The following is a 17,321-nucleotide window of genomic DNA, read 5'->3' on the forward strand; positions in this document are numbered from 1 at the left end:
AATCCGGAGTGATTCCTTTCGCACCAATTCAACCAGTGCAATAATAATAATAATAATAATAATAATAATAATAATAATAATAATAATAATAATAATAGTAATGGCTAAATGAAAAAAGAATGCAACTTATTTGCATTTCATGGAATAAGAATAAGCTCTATTGTATTCCGACTCGTTCTTCAGAGAATGCCGCCAAGGGGAACAATAGTGACGAGGTGTTACAGGGTATTCTGCAATTGTTCCATAATAATAATAAAAAATAATAATAATAGTGCGTCAGCCATTGCGAGTACGACCCCCGCTAAATATAGAAAGTTTGCAATTGTTGCTTGAGGTAATAGTCCTAGAGTATTCGACATTTAATACCACTTTGCATTCAATAAATGGACCTGGAACAAATAGAACTGGAATGAACGGGGGTGCTGACTTACAATACGGTCGTTGAACTCGTTCTCGTCAGAGGTACTTGTACTTCTTCTAAACTTTGCCCAATAAAATGTTTCCCTTTAGCCGAATAATAAGATGGGTTAAGACATAATAAGGATCCCTCACCAAAAGGCGGATTTCCAAGGATTGTTACATCGATCCACTTTTAAGGGACATCCAGCAAATTTAGCGTAAGCCTAAAAAAAAATTGGGATATAATAAAAACCCATTTCAAAGAAAGCAAACTTATGGCCTCACTAACGAACCAAACTTCTAAACAACGTGTGTCAATTGAGGAAGACTCCAATCACCAGACCAAGCTCGCACCTCCATCACAGCCGCCATCTTAATTTACATACTTCCCATAATGCACTTGTTTCCAGTATGCAGTGCTTACTATTGTTATTGCGCATACGTTCTGCGCATCTGCGAGAAAATTTTTATTTTTAAAGGAGGCCGGGGTCACATGTGTGTTCATTTTCATTAACTCCAGTACCTTTTTCAGACCCGTTGTCGCAAGTAAAGAGCGTAAGAACTTTTTTACAAACAGAACAGAAACTAAACAGAACAGGAGTTGAGTACCCTTTGTGTACAGTAGTTTTTCTAAGTACGTAAAAAACAATCATCCTATGTTGCAGCAATGTCCACACATGCATTGTTTTGGTTTCCTACTGTACTGAAGTACAGTAATCTACATTTCTAAAAAATTATTTTCAAGGAAAAACCTGAACATCAGCTATCACATTGCCTTAAAATATCGTTCCAATCGGCTCTGTGTACTCTCCTTTGAATTGCAACTTCTCCCACTTTGTCGCCAAGGAGCTGAGACTAAATCCATTAGCAACCTTAACCTCCCCTCTATGAATAAAAAAAGCAGAAATGTTTTGGACACTGTCCAGAACGTCCTTGAAACTTTTCAAAGTGGTTGTTTGGTTTGAGCGTTCGCCTTCACCTGGGGTATCTTCTTTTTCCATTTCATTCTCGTTGTCACTCTCTATTTCCATGACATCGTGAGAAGTGCCAATGGCCTCCAGCAGCCGTTGTTCGGTAAGAAGACTGTAACAAGTTGCCGTTGGAAGTTCGTTATCGGGCTCCAGGTAAGTACTGATTCCACTTCCAGGTGCAACCTGTTGGACACGATTCTCCAGTTCCTCATTGACCGAGACATCAAGATCAGCTAAGGGATCCCCCTCTCTTGTCACAGTACTGACGGTAGCTTCAGCTGAGGAAGTGCTGGAAATTCCAGCTGCTGCAAAACATTTGATAATGGCAGCACGTCCAATGTTTGGCAATGTCTGTTGCACTGTCGTGGTCTGTGGTCATTTTAATAATATGACGAAGTAGCAACTTTCTGTAATGGACTTTAAAGTTCTGGATTATCCCGAAATCTAAAGGTTGCAGCTTGGACATGCAGTTTACAGGAAAAAAACACAAGTTTAACATTGGAATAGCGTCCCTTGAGATCATAGGGGTGGCATCCAGCAGAGTCAATGAATAAAAGTATTGATCGATTCTGGGCCTTGAAAGAGCTGTTTAACTGGCTGAGGAGCTTGTGAAGGATATCAGATGTCATCCAAGCCTTCTGTTGATTCAAATACTGACAAGAAAGATCATCTTTGTTTATATTCTTCAGGCACTTTGGATTCGCATACTTTCCGATTACAACTGGTTATCCCCTTTCCCCAGTAGCAGAAACGAAGAAAGCAACAGTTAACCGCTCTTTTGACTTCTTGCCTCCTTTGCATTTCTTTGCTTTCTCCGAAAGGCTCTTATCCGGAAGTGCGCGGTAAAAGCAGCCAGTTTCATCTATGTTCCAGATGTCTTGCATCTCATATCCAGAGATAATAGACCCAAGACGCTCTTTCCAAGAGTACACTGTAGCCTCTGACACATCAGCAGATTCACCACAGAGTTTGTGTTGCGAGAGGTTGTTGCGCTCTTTAAATCTCGCAAGCCAGCCGCTTGACGCCTTGAACTCAGGGAAACCAAGTTTCTCTGCTGCTTTCATTGCAAACTCCTGGATAACAGGACCATCGACTGGAATGCGTTGTTCGGTTTTCTTCTTGAACTATTCCCATACAGCATCATTCACGTCCGAGTATTGTGAAGTACGGTTACGCTTCTACGCACTGGAAAATCCTCTTTCGTACTCCTGTCTTACACTGGTCTTCTGTTTCAGAATGTTACTTACTTTTGTTTTTCCGCAACCGAATTTCTCAGCAAGTTTGCGTACTCCTGTCAATCCTTTGCTATTTTCGTATTCTAGGATTTGAAAACGTTTTTCTAAAGGTAATTCGTTCCTTGCTTTCCGCTTTGTTTTATCTTTGGCATGATTTAATTGTGTCTCCAATAGAACACAGCCTGGTCAACACACGCTTGCTGCAAAAGACCACGGGTAAACTTGATATTTACCGGAAGTATTAATTGCACTTACACAAAAGATTTTACATAAAAGTAAAGTGAAGTCTCTGCTTACGAGCCAGAAGCCCTATCAGGCCGGCACTTACCTCCGGTTTCATTAGCATAAAGCGACAAGGAGTATTTTTACTCCCCGCTGGATGGGATGCTAGTCCATCGCAGGGTTACCCCCAGCATTTCGCGGGTACCCATTTATACACCTGGCACCTGGATGGAGAGAGGCACCGTGAGAGTAAAGCGTCTTGCCCAAGAACACAACACAATGTCCACAACCAGGACCCGAACCCGGACCACTCGATCCGGAGTCGAGCGCACTAACCATGAGGCCACCGTGTGGTAACGCTAAAGATCAAAGATCGCTGTGGTTCTGTCAAGAGCGAACCGAACTCATTTTGTGCTATTTTTATTTACTGTACCGGTTATGGCCAGTTCTCAAATTGGAAGAGTTGAAAGCAAAGAGTACTACTCGTGGATGCGAGGCCACCATGCTAACAAGGACATTTTCAAGCCTGTTATTGGTACCACGCTCACTTTATAGCGGGAACCGGAAAAATGTAAAAGATCCGCATGCTGTTGCTATTGTAGAAGATACTGGACGCATTGTTGGCCATATCCCATTAGGTTAGTCGAGAATTGTGTCGTCTTTTTTAAAAAGGGCTAACCACAAGGAAACAGCAGAAATCTGTGGAAAACGGATCAATCGAGGATCTGGCTTGGGACTTGAGATTCCAGTTATTTATAAGATTTTACGGCGGAAGGAAATATTTGGACACACTGGACGAACTTAATCATGGCAGCGAGACTGCAAAGAGGGCCTTAAGAGAAAAAGATGAAGGAATTTCGATTGATGGACAAAAGAAGCGGAAATCGACCAAAAAAGACAAAGACAGTCTCAAAAAGCAGAAAAAATAGACTTGATATGTGTGCAAATATTCCAAGATACTGCTCGGTGTCCGCTATAACGAGAGAGAAAAACGAGAGAGAAAACAATAAAATTGTGACGTTGGGACCGAATAAAGTGTCCGTAAGTCCGTAGTAGCGAGAGTCCGTAATAGCGGGAGTTTATTTCAGTCAAACGTCTGTAACTTTCGGCGGGGATTTTGCTGCTGTCCGTAATAGCGGGGTGTCCGTAATAGCCAGGTGTCCACAAGGCGGGAGTTGACTGTACTCGGGTTTAATTTTTCCTATCGGTGATGCTTAAAGCCGCAGCTACACGAGCGATTTTTTGCTTGCGCCGGTGATGCGATTTTTTCAAAATTTGTCGTGTCGCCAGCGTGGGATGAAAATCGCAAGTGTAGCCACCATTGAACTGGCGACACGAACAGCTGAAATGTCACAAGAAAAAAGTCACCAGAGTTGAAACTTTCGCGACAACATCGCAGAGATAGTTGCTCGTGTAGCCACCCTGCAACTTTTTGCCCGCACTTGCGACGCGACTAGAGAGTATTGAGCCAATGAAATCAAAGGAGGAAAGTTTGTTTATAGTGCCCAGGTCTCTTGAAGTATACGATTCGCGGCCTTCAATATGTCGCTAAGATTGGTCACAAGTGTAGCCACCCTCGCGCGCAGGCGACGTGACAAAATTTGAAAAAAATCGCAGCACAGGCGCAAGCAAAAAATCGCTCGTATAGCCGCCGCTTTACTAATGGTACTAATGGGACCTTTAGATTCTAGGACGAGGACGAGAACGAGTACGAAATTTGACTGGCCGTTTTTAGAGAAAAGACTTAAGAACCCGAGACAAAGATTTATTACCCGGACGATTAATCTTACTCTTTGTTAGCAGTGTAGGTTGCTCAATTATTCTTATTGCTGGTAACTGAGTGTTTTTGCTAATCGAAAAATGCCAAAATTGCTACCTTGTTGTTAACTTGTTTGACACGACAACATTTTTGCAAAACCTCGTACTAAAATGACGACGGCATCACGTTTTTCCCACCAAAGTGACGCTGGTTTGCGCACGCTGACTGTTGTTCTATGAGAAAATCTCGTATTCGTAGTCGTACTCGTCCTATAATTTAAAGCTCTCTAATAACGGGATATTTTTGAGCGGTTTAAAACTATCCGGAGAGAGTAGATCTTAGTAAGTACTCTTGGTATCCCAAAAGAAAATTGGGGGTAACCAGGCATTTTAAAGAGAAAATTAAGCTTCAATTTGTGAAAGAACGCCATACATTGCCTTGTATTTTAAAGCTTTTCACAAATATTATTCATCAATTATCCTTGAAAAATACGTGGTTACCCCCAATTTTATTTTTGGATTTCATGAACACTTGTTAATCCTGCATAATCATAAACTGAGCAAAAATACCTTTGAATTAGTAGGCACCGTCCTTAAGAGAGCAGGAGAGACGGGGGAATGACGAAAAAATGTCGCGCGAGACTGTGTTATTAAAGCTTCAAAATGGGGTAACCAGGAAATGCAAAAGTATCGATGGAGCAAGTGGAGCTCTTAACACACGACAGAAAGCGATGCTTTTCAGAATGTCCCTTTTTTGAGACAAAAATTCTAAAGAATTTCTTATCCCGAACGAGGTTAGTTGGGCTATTTTGAATATGAACAAAAGAATAATTTAAAGCCAGCCATTTTTGCATAGGGTCTGTACCGGTGATGATCTATTTGAAGAATGCCCTACAAACGCTCGGGAGTGAATGTGAGGGCTTGGAATTGACAGAACCATCACTTCAAAATAAAGCTTTGGGATGTCTCAAGAATCTCGCAATTATTCCATCTTGTGTACGTTGTACAATATTTGCAAAATAACCTACAACTGGATTGGTACGGACGGTTTTGAGGTAAAGATAGGGAATGTTAGATTCCCTGTAATTGGATGCTCAAGTTGTGGTCAAAACCTTAAATTTCTTTGCTTGCAGACCACGGAAAAGAAATGTACAAAAACGCGTTCCACACGTGCAGCACACACCTTTTTTTATCTCTAAAGGCCCTATTGACACTTTACCGGACGAATTTCGTGCATTTAGGGGTTCCGTTCAAACGGAACCACGCTAAACGCACGAAAATTTAGACGCCTCGCCGCTCCAAAAAATTTAATCGACCAAATCGGGTACGAATTTTTTGCCGGTACGATCGAAAATTTAACCGGCGCGCTGTGAACACCTTGGCCGTCTAAATTTTGGCACGGCAAAGGCGTGGTTGCATGCATGCGTGGAACTCATCTACTATCGTTAGCCTTTCTCTTTCTTGACGCCATTTTGGATTTCGTAAAGTACCACCTCTGCGCATGAACGGTTCCGTGTGAACAGATCGAAAATATTGCAGGGTTCCATGCGAACAAAATGGCCCGTCAAATTTTTTAACGGGTAGAACATTCGTCCGGTACCGTGTGAATTAGACCTAAACCAATAATATTATTGCTTTCTTGCGTTGCCGCAGCCGCCCAGATAAGAGGAATTGTACGGCCGCTTGCCGGGCGAGACGGGGTTAGAAGAAGGTTCGACTCCAACAAATTACCGCACCTTTAAAAGTTTATTGACCGCATGGGTGTAAATTAAATCATTTTAAAGTCACATTCTTAATATCTTTAAAAATGGTCTCTTTAGAGGTAAAATTAGAACTTTCACCCAGACATGAACTGCATACGCGTAACTAAGGTCATAATATTTTGCCTATTTAAAAAAAACGAAGGTATCATCGTTTCAAACAAAAAAACGTTACACGAACGGCAATGAAGATTTCAATACGCTCTTATACTGGTAGCTCGATGTATCTTTAGTATCTTTATGTTATTACAGCAAAACAGAAATGCTATTGCCATAGAGATAATGCGGATTTAACCTTGTCTTCTCTCAATAACAGTGCTCATTATCACAACGTTGAGGGGATCCGTTCCTTTAGTTTTTGCTGGTGAACCATAATGGGTTATATAGCTTCTGGGAGCTTTAGAGCTAAATACTCTGGCAAAAGTTAGAAAATTAACTACTATTAATAAGGCAAAAGGTACCACAAATTTGATTATTATATTCTGTCCAAGAACATATTTGTTAAAAAATCGATGGCCTATTTAACATGTACTTGTGAGTGTTACAAAAAATTATAAAAACATCCTTGACATATTTTTACACTTTACAGATATAAACCAAAAAAATTTAAGCTGCTTTATTATACGAAAGACTAGCTGAAAGCTTGGAGACTGGTCGTGGCTCTGCTGAGAAAATACTCTTACTGAATTAAACAACCTTTTGCTGTTTCTCCCTAAAAAGGAAAAAAAGAAGAGGAAGCAAGCCATTATCACAACTTACTTGAAACATGCATTGCTATCAAAAGAGATGTGAACCACATTTGGTCAAATACATACTAGTATGGAGAAACGTAAAATCTCAAACAGAAATCCAGTTGTGATTGTCTACAGAAGCATTTGTTGCATAAACTTTAAACTGAATGTGAATTGTCTAATAAATTATCTAATAAAATATTCCTTGTTATTTAAAAATAGAATTGAGGAAGGTTTAAGTCACTTAGTAAAAAAAAAAGCAGACAATCCCAAATGAAATTCATTAAAGTAGGCCGCTGCATTACCCAAATATTTGTCCAAGAGCTTACTACGACAAAGGACCATACTTACATTGCCCTTTCTAACGGGGTGGCTGTCAGTCACATCAGTCTGAATGAAACTCACTTCCTCGCTCACTGCAGAAGCTGCCTCCTGTATTGATAAAATATGAACACCACACAACTTAAAATGACTACTATTATTTTTGTCTGCTTTTACAAGCTTATATAGAGTAGGCGTGTTCCCAGAAAACTGGGGTCAAAGTCCATCTTATTGGGAGCAAACCAGCATTGCCAAAAAAAGCAGAATTAATGAGACACCCTGCCATCCTAGTAGTATCAGTAGCATGCAGCGTGACATTAGTAGCTTCAACATTAGAAAGAGGCTCCTTTCACTAGTGGTCATTGAAGATAAGAAAGCACATTGGATAACTCCACTTCAATGCAGAATTTTAAGCAAATCCATCACTGATGTCAATGGCTCTTGGACTAACCATGCTTCATTCTCAGAATCTACAGTATTTCTGATTTAATTCTGCTATTTGCGACACATTACGTGAGAGAAACAGACTTCCTGTTAGCCATGATTAGTTCTTTAATGCCACATTTCTTTATTACAACTTTGAAATTTACATTATTCCATACTAATGGATTGCTTGGCTCTGCTCATTTGTACATGTTACGAAAATAACGAAAATCTGAATAATTAAAATTGACACCAGCTTGACTTGAGAGAAGCTTAAGGTGAAAGACTTCTCCTTCATCATCCTCACTGGGAAACTTGCAAACACAGTCACAAACCTGGCCATCAGCATCCTTCAGTACCGTACGCGTTTCCCTGCCGACTCCCCAGCTTGCTTTTTGTCTAAAAAGCAGGTCTGTAGGGGGTTTATGCTGGCCACCACCTTGAGATGCCCAAACCTGCATTCCAAGAAGGGATACCCATTGTAAGCACCACAAGGCATAATCCACTTGTTTATGATTTACGAAGGGAAATGTTCCATGGCTGAATATCGGATTAAACAATTCTACATTTACACAAGTCTTTTTTCTTTTTTGATTTGTTTGGATATTTTTCCCCACAAAAGTAATGTTGGAATGAATAGCAAATGGGTAAGTTACAATTTTCCAATACGCTTTGCCAGATGTGATACCCAACTACCACTAGCCTGCGAACGTAGACGTATTTCCGGTGGTAGTTTCTCCTCGCAGGCTAAACTACCACTCACACTATTAATATTAAAGCTTTAAAATGGTGTATTGTTTTCTCCATAACTATGAATACTTTTTGAGTAAAAAAGGTATTTTTGTGGATGGTCATTTTACATAGAGTGCAATTTAGCAGAAAGAACATAAATGGGAAAACAAAGCAACCCCAAGTTAACTGAAGGACAGTGCATCGACTAAAACCTCACCATGATTTTTTTTTTTTTACTTCAACTTACAGTTACATAGCTGCCACTTTTTAAGACATATTTAGGAGTGAACTTGTAGGTAATTGCAGTTTCACCATCCACTGATCTTTCCAAACACCAACCACCAAGAGAAAAATCCTGACATGACAATCAAAGCAACACCTTGAATTAGAAACCAATGTTTACACCATACCCCCGTGTTGTTCACTAAGTTCATTCCACAGGGTCATAAAAACGTATTTTCTCTAACTAGCATTGAGGGAGATCCTGATCTTCAGCCAAGATGAGATTCCTGTGTTCATGAAAATTGAAGCAAACTTTCCGAGATCCATTTCACTTTTTCTGTCGAAACAGAAAAATGAAGATGAATGGGACTTGTTGCAAACCCCTTAACTAAACAACAGGATGAGAGAATACCTGATAACAAGAACTTGCCCATAATTTCAATATTTTACAGTGACAGAGAGTACCAAAGTATTACCCGTAATGACTTATTCACGTACATTGATCACTGTCATTTCACAGAATGAATGACACTTTATATACCCAGCTTATAAAGAAAGGAAAGAAAGACAGTCCTTGCAAGCACTCACTTGAGAACCACTGTTAAATAACTTGATGTATCTGCCATCTGCATCAGCTTCCTTAATTTGAATGTATCCTTGGTGAGAATACTTGGTTCCTACGGATTCTTCTTCTGTACGCACTCGCTTGACAGACCGTCTTTTGGATTTAGGGGATCCAAACACAGGTGATGAAGGTGGAGTAATATTTAATCTACGGATCAACATATTCACTGTCATAAATGACATTACATAATATTCACTTGCAAAAACCTCACAGGATATCACTTTTCCACAAAAGTACAGTACCTAAAACTTTATCCATATTTCAGGTGTAATGCTAAAAACAGCAACAGATTTAAAGTAAAGGTCACTTGTTACAAAACCTTTACTAATGTTTAACTTAGGCTTCATAAGGCTTTAGTAGGCCTAAAAACAGTGTTTAGGGCTAAGGTTAGCCAATTTGAATGTTCTCGGTTGTTTTGGTATACATAAAACAACCTGTTACAAGTGGCATGTGGAATGAGACCTGTGTTTCAAACCTGCCATGTAAATACAGGGACTCGACACTAACGATAGCCAACTAGCCACAGGCTAGTGAAATTTCAGTTTTGGCTAGTAGCCAACCCACTTGCCATTGGGGCTAGTAAATATTGTGAAGCAGTGGAGTTCTGGACGAAAACATAAATGAAAATTATTTCTCATGGATAAGGCAAAAGGAGAAAATAGAAACTAACAACAGAAACTGTAGGCGGATTATATGGAATTTACTGCCTTAGAAAATAACAAGTTCAAAAAAAAAAAAAACTGAAGAGGAAACCAACGCGGATTACAGTTTCCCCACGCCACGTTAAGAACGATTAATCACGTCTGAAATCATGCGGAACTTTTCGGCTGCTGTTTCCATAAGCGTGCCACTCCGTCGCAAACAATTGCAAGCACCTTCCGAGAGCTTGATTGTTTGTTATTGTTTGTTATTTGTTTAAGCAGGTTGAGGCTTTGGCAGCTATTCAGCTGATGTGGACCTGCTATACCCACCCACCCATATACTCACAGAAGACAGCCATAACACCGGGAACTTCATCCTCAACTCTTCTCGAATAGTGTGTGGGTTCTTTAACGTCCCACAGGGAACTACGGTAATGAACATGGAAGATATTTGTGAGACGGGCCTACGGTTTATAGTCCTTATCCGACAAGACTTGAAAGTCTAACCATTTGTGGATGTAATTGCAAAGGCAGCACTTTCTCCTCTTTTATTTTTACTTACTGCTTACTCAACCAAGTGAGCCACCGGTGCACAATGTGAAACACCTTTCATGTTCGCCGATGATCGCAAACAAGACGCAAGAGATACAAAATTTTCTATCATTACGTCTTGTTGGCGACGAGTAGCAAAGCAAAAGCGAGGAAACAGCGATATGGGAATACAATCGTAAACTGTTTGTGATTGTTTGCGATCAATCGACGATACTTTTGTGCACGTGATACGTTTTGACGAATTAGAGGAAAGTATAAGTAATGAAAATGGAGTCAGAGTACGATTGTGGCAATGACGATACTCCTCAAAACAGTGTGAATTTAATGAATATCGTAAGGGAATAACCCACCAAATATACCTGTAGTAAAGTTCTTGATCACAAAGAGCCATGTCCTACAGTACAATTCGATACTGCCTATGCTGCAGCCGTTGCTGCTCCTCGAAAATGTATCGGACCCAGAATTGTTGACTTCTCTTGACACTTCCTCTCTGCCTTCTTCTTCGCAACAACTCCAACATAAGAAGTTGAACACGACGGAAAAACAAACTCTGCTTTTATTTTTGTGCCCTTTTCTTAAGACGTAAAGAGATCAAGTTGCGTAAAGCAATCACGCATATGGAAAACAGGATCGCAAACAAAAACGCAAAAGGTGACCGTTTGCGACGTTGTTCCGTGTATGACGTGGGAAGAGGTCACGTGCTTGTTTATAAGTTGAATCCAAACAATTTATTTCAAATTAAAAAAAAGGAACAGGCAATATGGAGCGACTTACTACGACTCTCAGTTAATGAATATTGTAAGGTTAAAGTTACCGTAAGGTTACGATTCTCAGTTGATGAAAATCGTAAGGTTAAAGTTACCAAGTTGTCAAGGGCAACTTCCTTCGTTTACAAGAGTAATTTTTAGGGCCTTGACGTCACGAGTGACGAGCCCGCCAAAATCTACAAATGGTAACGGGTAAATTCAAATTGGCGACCGTTACCAGTTAAATGACGTCAAACCTCGAAAAGTTCCTCTTGGAAACGAAGCAAGTTTCCCTTGACAACATGGTAACTTTAACGATGAAACTTTGTCACCAAACTTCCCTGGTGGTTTACTAGGAATGGTGAATCTCATAAAAAAGAGAGAAAACTTGCTCGCGAGCACTGTGGCCGCCGAATATTAATGGACTCCGAAAACCATTCAATCATAAAACGCACAGATTGCTGTTTGAAACTATTAACAAGAATCTTACATGTATATGAGGGCAAGTCTGTCCTTTCGCATTTCCTTTATATCTAATTTAAGATATTATTTTCCCGCATTCCGCTGCTTTTCTGCTTCATGCGTAGAATGGCGCTTTCAGGCTAAAATTTCAATCGCAAATAGCTATAATCAAAGGAACAGCCTTTCCACAGACTTCCAAACGAGCAGTTTAGTTCTATGTACGGTTTATTTCTTAATTTACTTTATTCCTCGTTTTCCGTACTCCAGTGCATTTGTGAGTTGCAAAGTTTTGGCAACGGTTCTGTGAGAATTGGCCTAAAAGCGCAAGTTGTGTTTGCAAATGTGGAATTTTTTTCGTGATAGTTTTTATTAATGAATAAAATTGCGCACGACGAGACTGGCTACTGCAAATTTAGATTTGGCTAGTGAAATCAGACTTGATACTAGCTAGCCACTCGGCTAGTGAGCTAAAAGTTAGTCTCGAGCCCTGAAATAGCCCACTGGGTGTCGAACTTTGCGGTGGGTTTTTGAATACTGATATTTTGTGGGAATAATACTAATACTAATATTATTATTATTAATACTGAATACTGATATTTTGTGTTTCTTCCTACACGTTGCCCCTCATATCTATTCATTGTTTGTCCACACACACACCCCACAAAGAAATACAAATGTAAGAGAATCTGATTATATGTTTGACAAACCTTGATTCTTCTCCTTCTAGCATTTTCCTGTAAGTTGAGATCTCAATATCAAGGGCAGTCTTAACTCCCATGAGGTCCTCATAGTCCCTAAGGGTAGCGTCCATTCTTTTCCGCAGCTCTCTTATCTGGTTATCTCGACTGGCAATGGCTTGATCAGCACTTGATTGGTCACTAGCTCGCAGTTTTTCCAAATCTTCAATTCTCAGCACCAGGCTGTCATTCTTAAAGAAACTCGTACATGTCCTTATTGCAAATTCTTAGGACTCAATATCATGGTTTCTTTTACAACTTAGTTTTTCAAACCATTTTTTCAAGTAAAGCCTACATACAAGCAATGTAAGCAATGTTACCAAATTGTTTTGTCTAAGAAAAGAATCTCCCCATCTATTTGCTTTTCTACAAGTTTACCTTTTTCTACATCAATAGTAACACTGCATTTAGAGGCAAGGACCAAGATTATGCTATTAAGTGCACTCATGATAACTCTTCTCAGATAAGAAGCTGATGTTTTGAACTTGCCCCAGTCCTTTTGCAGAAAATGATCCTCTTGAAGCCGAAACGAGCATGGTGACTCCCCCTTTTAATGGTTATATTTACTCATAATAGGTACACAGAAAACATGAGAAAAAAAGTTGTAGTATTTACATGTAAATGATGCGAAACTGCATTTGGAGCCAGACACTACATGTAAATGCAAGGTGATGACTGTGGTGGCCCATTTTGCTTACACTTCTTTGCAAGATCGAGCAATTTGAAATCACTTTACTAAAAATTATAGCCCGGACAAACAAGTAGCCTCAAGTTCTCAGTAATATTCATTAGCTTTTGCTATATAACAACAACTTTCCTGATTGATCAAATTTCGAATGCTTCTTGTGTAATTCGGTAAAAAAACACTTTAAATAAAGGGCATACAGTATCTTATTTTTTTTAATGTCCTGTGTATGAATATCAATTGTGTCAAGTTTGACAAAAATCTGGATAGTATGTCATTTTCAAAGGAATGACCTTAAGCCGATATCATACCCTCATTTAACTAATATTTCTCAAAAATGTTAAGCCATACTTTAATTCCGGACTTTACCTTAGATTGTAATTGGTGAAGATCAGATTTAAGATTTTCCACTGTGATGGACAACGTTCTTTTGTCTTCTCTCACCACTGAGAGCTCTTCCAAGTCTTTGGCAGACATCTTCTGTAATTCATCATACTAACAAGCAATAGAATGGATTTTTTTCAGTTCTTAATTCAAGGAATATGATTCTGCAGACTAAATCAATTAAAATTAACCAATGAATACTTAACAAAACAAAGAAATGGGTTGATCAACTGGGCTGATAAGATAGAATGACCACCATAAAGAAATTTGAAAGCTGACATTTGGAGCATTAGCCCTTCTCCAAAGCAAATTATCCACCATAATATATCTTGCATACACCTACAAATTTGTATGGCATAACAGAGAATTTTTTCAGCTGACTTTCATTTAAAACATAGAAAAATAAAGAAATAAAATACTGGGTCATCGCTCTTCCATTCTGTTTAAAATCTGTGTTTGAGCCTCTTTGTTGTTGATATATATATTTTTTTCTTTAACCCTTGAACTCCCAGGCCGGCCTGAACCAATTAGTATTTCACTCTGTCTAACGCCAGACGATTTTACTTGTCAATGGGGAACACCTGGGAGTCAATGGCTTAAAGTAGACCAGGTCATTGCATAAACTGATCTCAACAAATTTCCCTCAAGTTAGGAACACCAAAGTTGACTATGGCTAGAACAGCTGCTTTATTTATATCATTTCAACTCATGCTTTACCTTATAAGGTTGAAGACAAGTAAACAATAATTATTGCCTTCATAAAGTTTGAAGACTTTTAAAGGAAAAGGAAAGGAAAAGCTACAGGAAGATTAAGACAATAAAATGTATTTTCAATATACACTGTAGCCCTTACCGCACCCTCTGAACCCATTGACTTCTGTGAGTGAGACTTAACAGATTTCACTCTGTCCAATGCCAGACGATTCTACTTGTCAACACAACATTTTCACTTTTTAATAATTCAAAATGAAATTCTTAACAACAATAACCATTACCGTATTTACCCGTGTATAGGTCGATCCCATGTATAAGTCGACCCCCCATTTTTGATGGCAAAAAACGCAATTTCTTAATTTCTTTGTCAAATGTTCATGGGACACTAATCTTGTATTCTTCGATTTCTGGAAATGTGGATGCACAAAAAAATCAGGGCCTCAAGCGCTTAATAGTTTTGTTGTTCAGCAGCTGTTGTACACATTGTATATGCGGGCGTTTTGTCCTTGAGTTTCGAAAAAGTTCTCTGAAAATCGAACATGTAAACTTCAAACTCACCTGTTTCGTTGTTCAAGGATAAAGGGCTTTAGAGGATAAGCACAATGCAACATCACAGAAGCAGGAGTCAATCTTTGAAAATAACTTGTGAACGATGCGAAAATGTGCAAGGTTTAATTGGTCCTTGACTTACAATTTCTCAAATGACAAACAAAACAAAACTCATAAACCAAACAATACGAAGTTTGCAAAAGCATTTAAATCTGCCAGGTTTGTATAAAGAATAAAAAACAATCATAACCAACCAGCATTTTCACGCAAACACGAGTGACGATGCTTGCACGCAAACACGAGGTATTGCGCCAGGTTACTAAGCCGTTGAACGATCGTGTTTTATTCGAAGAAACAGAAATGCCTTATAGAGCTTTCCGCCTTTGGAAAACGAAAATTTCCAGTGTCTATTTCAGATTTGTGCTTGTGAGTATCTTCAACATTTAGAGTTGGACAAATCCTTTTTTATTTCAACTGGAATTGCTTACATTCGTTTTGAAGTCTTTTGTCATTCATTTTGAAGTCTTCTACAATGTACGTCGGCTTTTGTCCATTGCGTTCGTTATGCCCAAGACAACATTATTATGTTAATTTTGAATAAATTATTTAGCTGGAACTTGGCTCAAAATCTTTGACCCGTGTATAAGTCGAGGGCGATTTTTGGAGCTTCTTTTGAGGCCATAAAAGGTCGACTTATACACGGGTAAATACGGTATATTGTTTTGGTACCTTGGAACTGTAAAGGTTGTCTGTTTCATCTCTGTATTGCTTGGCTTCAGTATCATACAATTCTCTCAGTTCTTGGAGCTTTTCAGCCAATATTCCTTCATATCGTGACTTGGTATCGGATGCAATTTTAATGTGCTGTGTTTCAACACTTTTCAACTGTGAGCGAATGTCAAGAATTTCCTGTAGAAGAAACACAAATTTGCATGTTACTGTTATGGGTAAAAATTAATTTCAGGTCAAAAGGATTTGAACCCAGGTTGATTTGCAATTTCTTTGTCCCTGTTTATGATAATGAATACCAGACACAAAGAAATAATACAAATCAGAGATCATTATTGACATTAAATTTTTTGCAAAGAAACAAAATACTGAAATTCAACTTTAAAATCGATAGAGAATTTGCCAAAAATAGTGACATTAGCCAATCTGTGGAAAGGATAGGTTAACTACAATGCCACCATGTGAATTGAGGTTACGTTATTTTGCATTATGTAATCTCAAGCAAGGTACATGAACTGTACAGTACATTTCCTTAGGATATCAACATGGACATAAGAGAAAGAAAAACTCATCACCTTATTATACATTTCCTTCTTAAAGCTAAGTTCTTCTTCCTTTGACTGCAATTTGTTCTCAAGGTCCACTCTTGTGAGCGTCTCCTGCTCAAGGGTGTATTTTGCAGACTCTAAAGAATCTTTAAGTTCCTGGCACTCCTTGCGTAACTCTTGTAGTACTGATTCAAGGCTCCTTGCTTCCTGGTTTACCATTAACAGCTGGGATTCTTTGTCAGAGAGCTTTCTCTGTGCTGCCTTCAAGGAATCATCAGTCTTTTTATGTGCTGCAACCTCCTTATCTAACCTATTAGATCGAACAAAAGAAAAAGGGTGCTGTAACAATAAATCATTTGCTGAAGGCGAGGTGAATAATGGCGAATATGAACCAAGACGAAGTCTAGGTTTTTATTCACTGATATTCGGCAATCCTGAGGTGAATAAATTACTGTTTGGTATAATTACATAGGTGATTATTTCAAAAATAAGCATTTTCTTTAAAACAATCTGTCACTTCAACAAAAAGGTTTGCGGCCATTTCGAAAAAAATCTCTTTGGTGATTATCATGTAATAATCACCTCAAGTGCCACCAATCAGTGCACAGAATTTTCATTAATCACCTTGGTAATAAAACTAAGTAAGATTAGATGTTGACGTAGCAAGTATGAGGAAAAGAAAAGAAAAGAAAACAATTACGGTAACTCAGAAAAAAAATTACATAATATATCACCTAATCAAAATTTCAACCTTATTTAAGCTAAACACCATGTACTCTCCTAAATTATGGGAGAGACCATTATCAAATACAATCGCATGAATTTAAAACAAATGAAATCAGTGTTAGTTTTTTGTGGGAGGGCTAAAACCAGAGCACCCACAGAAAAACCTTTTACAACAAAGTAAAGATCCAAAAAAATCAATCCACATAGGACATGGAGTCCAAAAACTGAAAGCACACCACACTGTGGAAGGCAAGTGTTCTCACCAGTGCACCACCCTTGTTCCCCAAATTAGAACTCATGACTAGCTCAGTGGAATTGTTGAGAAACAACTTCATCAAATTCTGTTTTTTTGCTCCCGCAGTGAGCCTGAAGCAAACGCACAAGGCAGCTCTCAAATAGGGAGAAGAACACATTTTTGAAATGCAAGGGTTTGTGGTCAAAGGTGCAAA

General features: G+C 38.9%; 1 protein-coding gene across 1 annotated transcript in view; it reads right to left on the reverse strand.

The window, feature by feature from the left end:
- Window positions 1–6,312: 6,312 nt before the first annotated feature.
- LOC138049976 (lamin-B1-like) overlaps window positions 6,313–17,321 on the reverse strand; it is a 13,681-nt gene continuing 2,672 nt past the window's right edge. The window contains exons 2-10 of the mRNA XM_068896466.1: window positions 16,174–16,456; window positions 15,599–15,778; window positions 13,592–13,717; window positions 12,508–12,728; window positions 9,363–9,546; window positions 8,800–8,907; window positions 8,156–8,275; window positions 7,428–7,508; window positions 6,313–7,057 (exon numbers count right to left, since the gene is read on the reverse strand). Of these exons, the coding sequence (XP_068752567.1) occupies window positions 7,025–7,057; window positions 7,428–7,508; window positions 8,156–8,275; window positions 8,800–8,907; window positions 9,363–9,546; window positions 12,508–12,728; window positions 13,592–13,717; window positions 15,599–15,778; window positions 16,174–16,456 (1,336 nt within the window). The 3' untranslated portion in view covers window positions 6,313–7,024. The remainder of the gene's footprint in view (window positions 7,058–7,427; window positions 7,509–8,155; window positions 8,276–8,799; window positions 8,908–9,362; window positions 9,547–12,507; window positions 12,729–13,591; window positions 13,718–15,598; window positions 15,779–16,173; window positions 16,457–17,321) is intronic.

Source organism: Montipora capricornis, chromosome 5 (genome assembly GCF_036669925.1).
Source record: "Montipora capricornis isolate CH-2021 chromosome 5, ASM3666992v2, whole genome shotgun sequence".
Classification (NCBI taxonomy): domain Eukaryota; kingdom Metazoa; phylum Cnidaria; class Anthozoa; order Scleractinia; family Acroporidae; genus Montipora; species Montipora capricornis.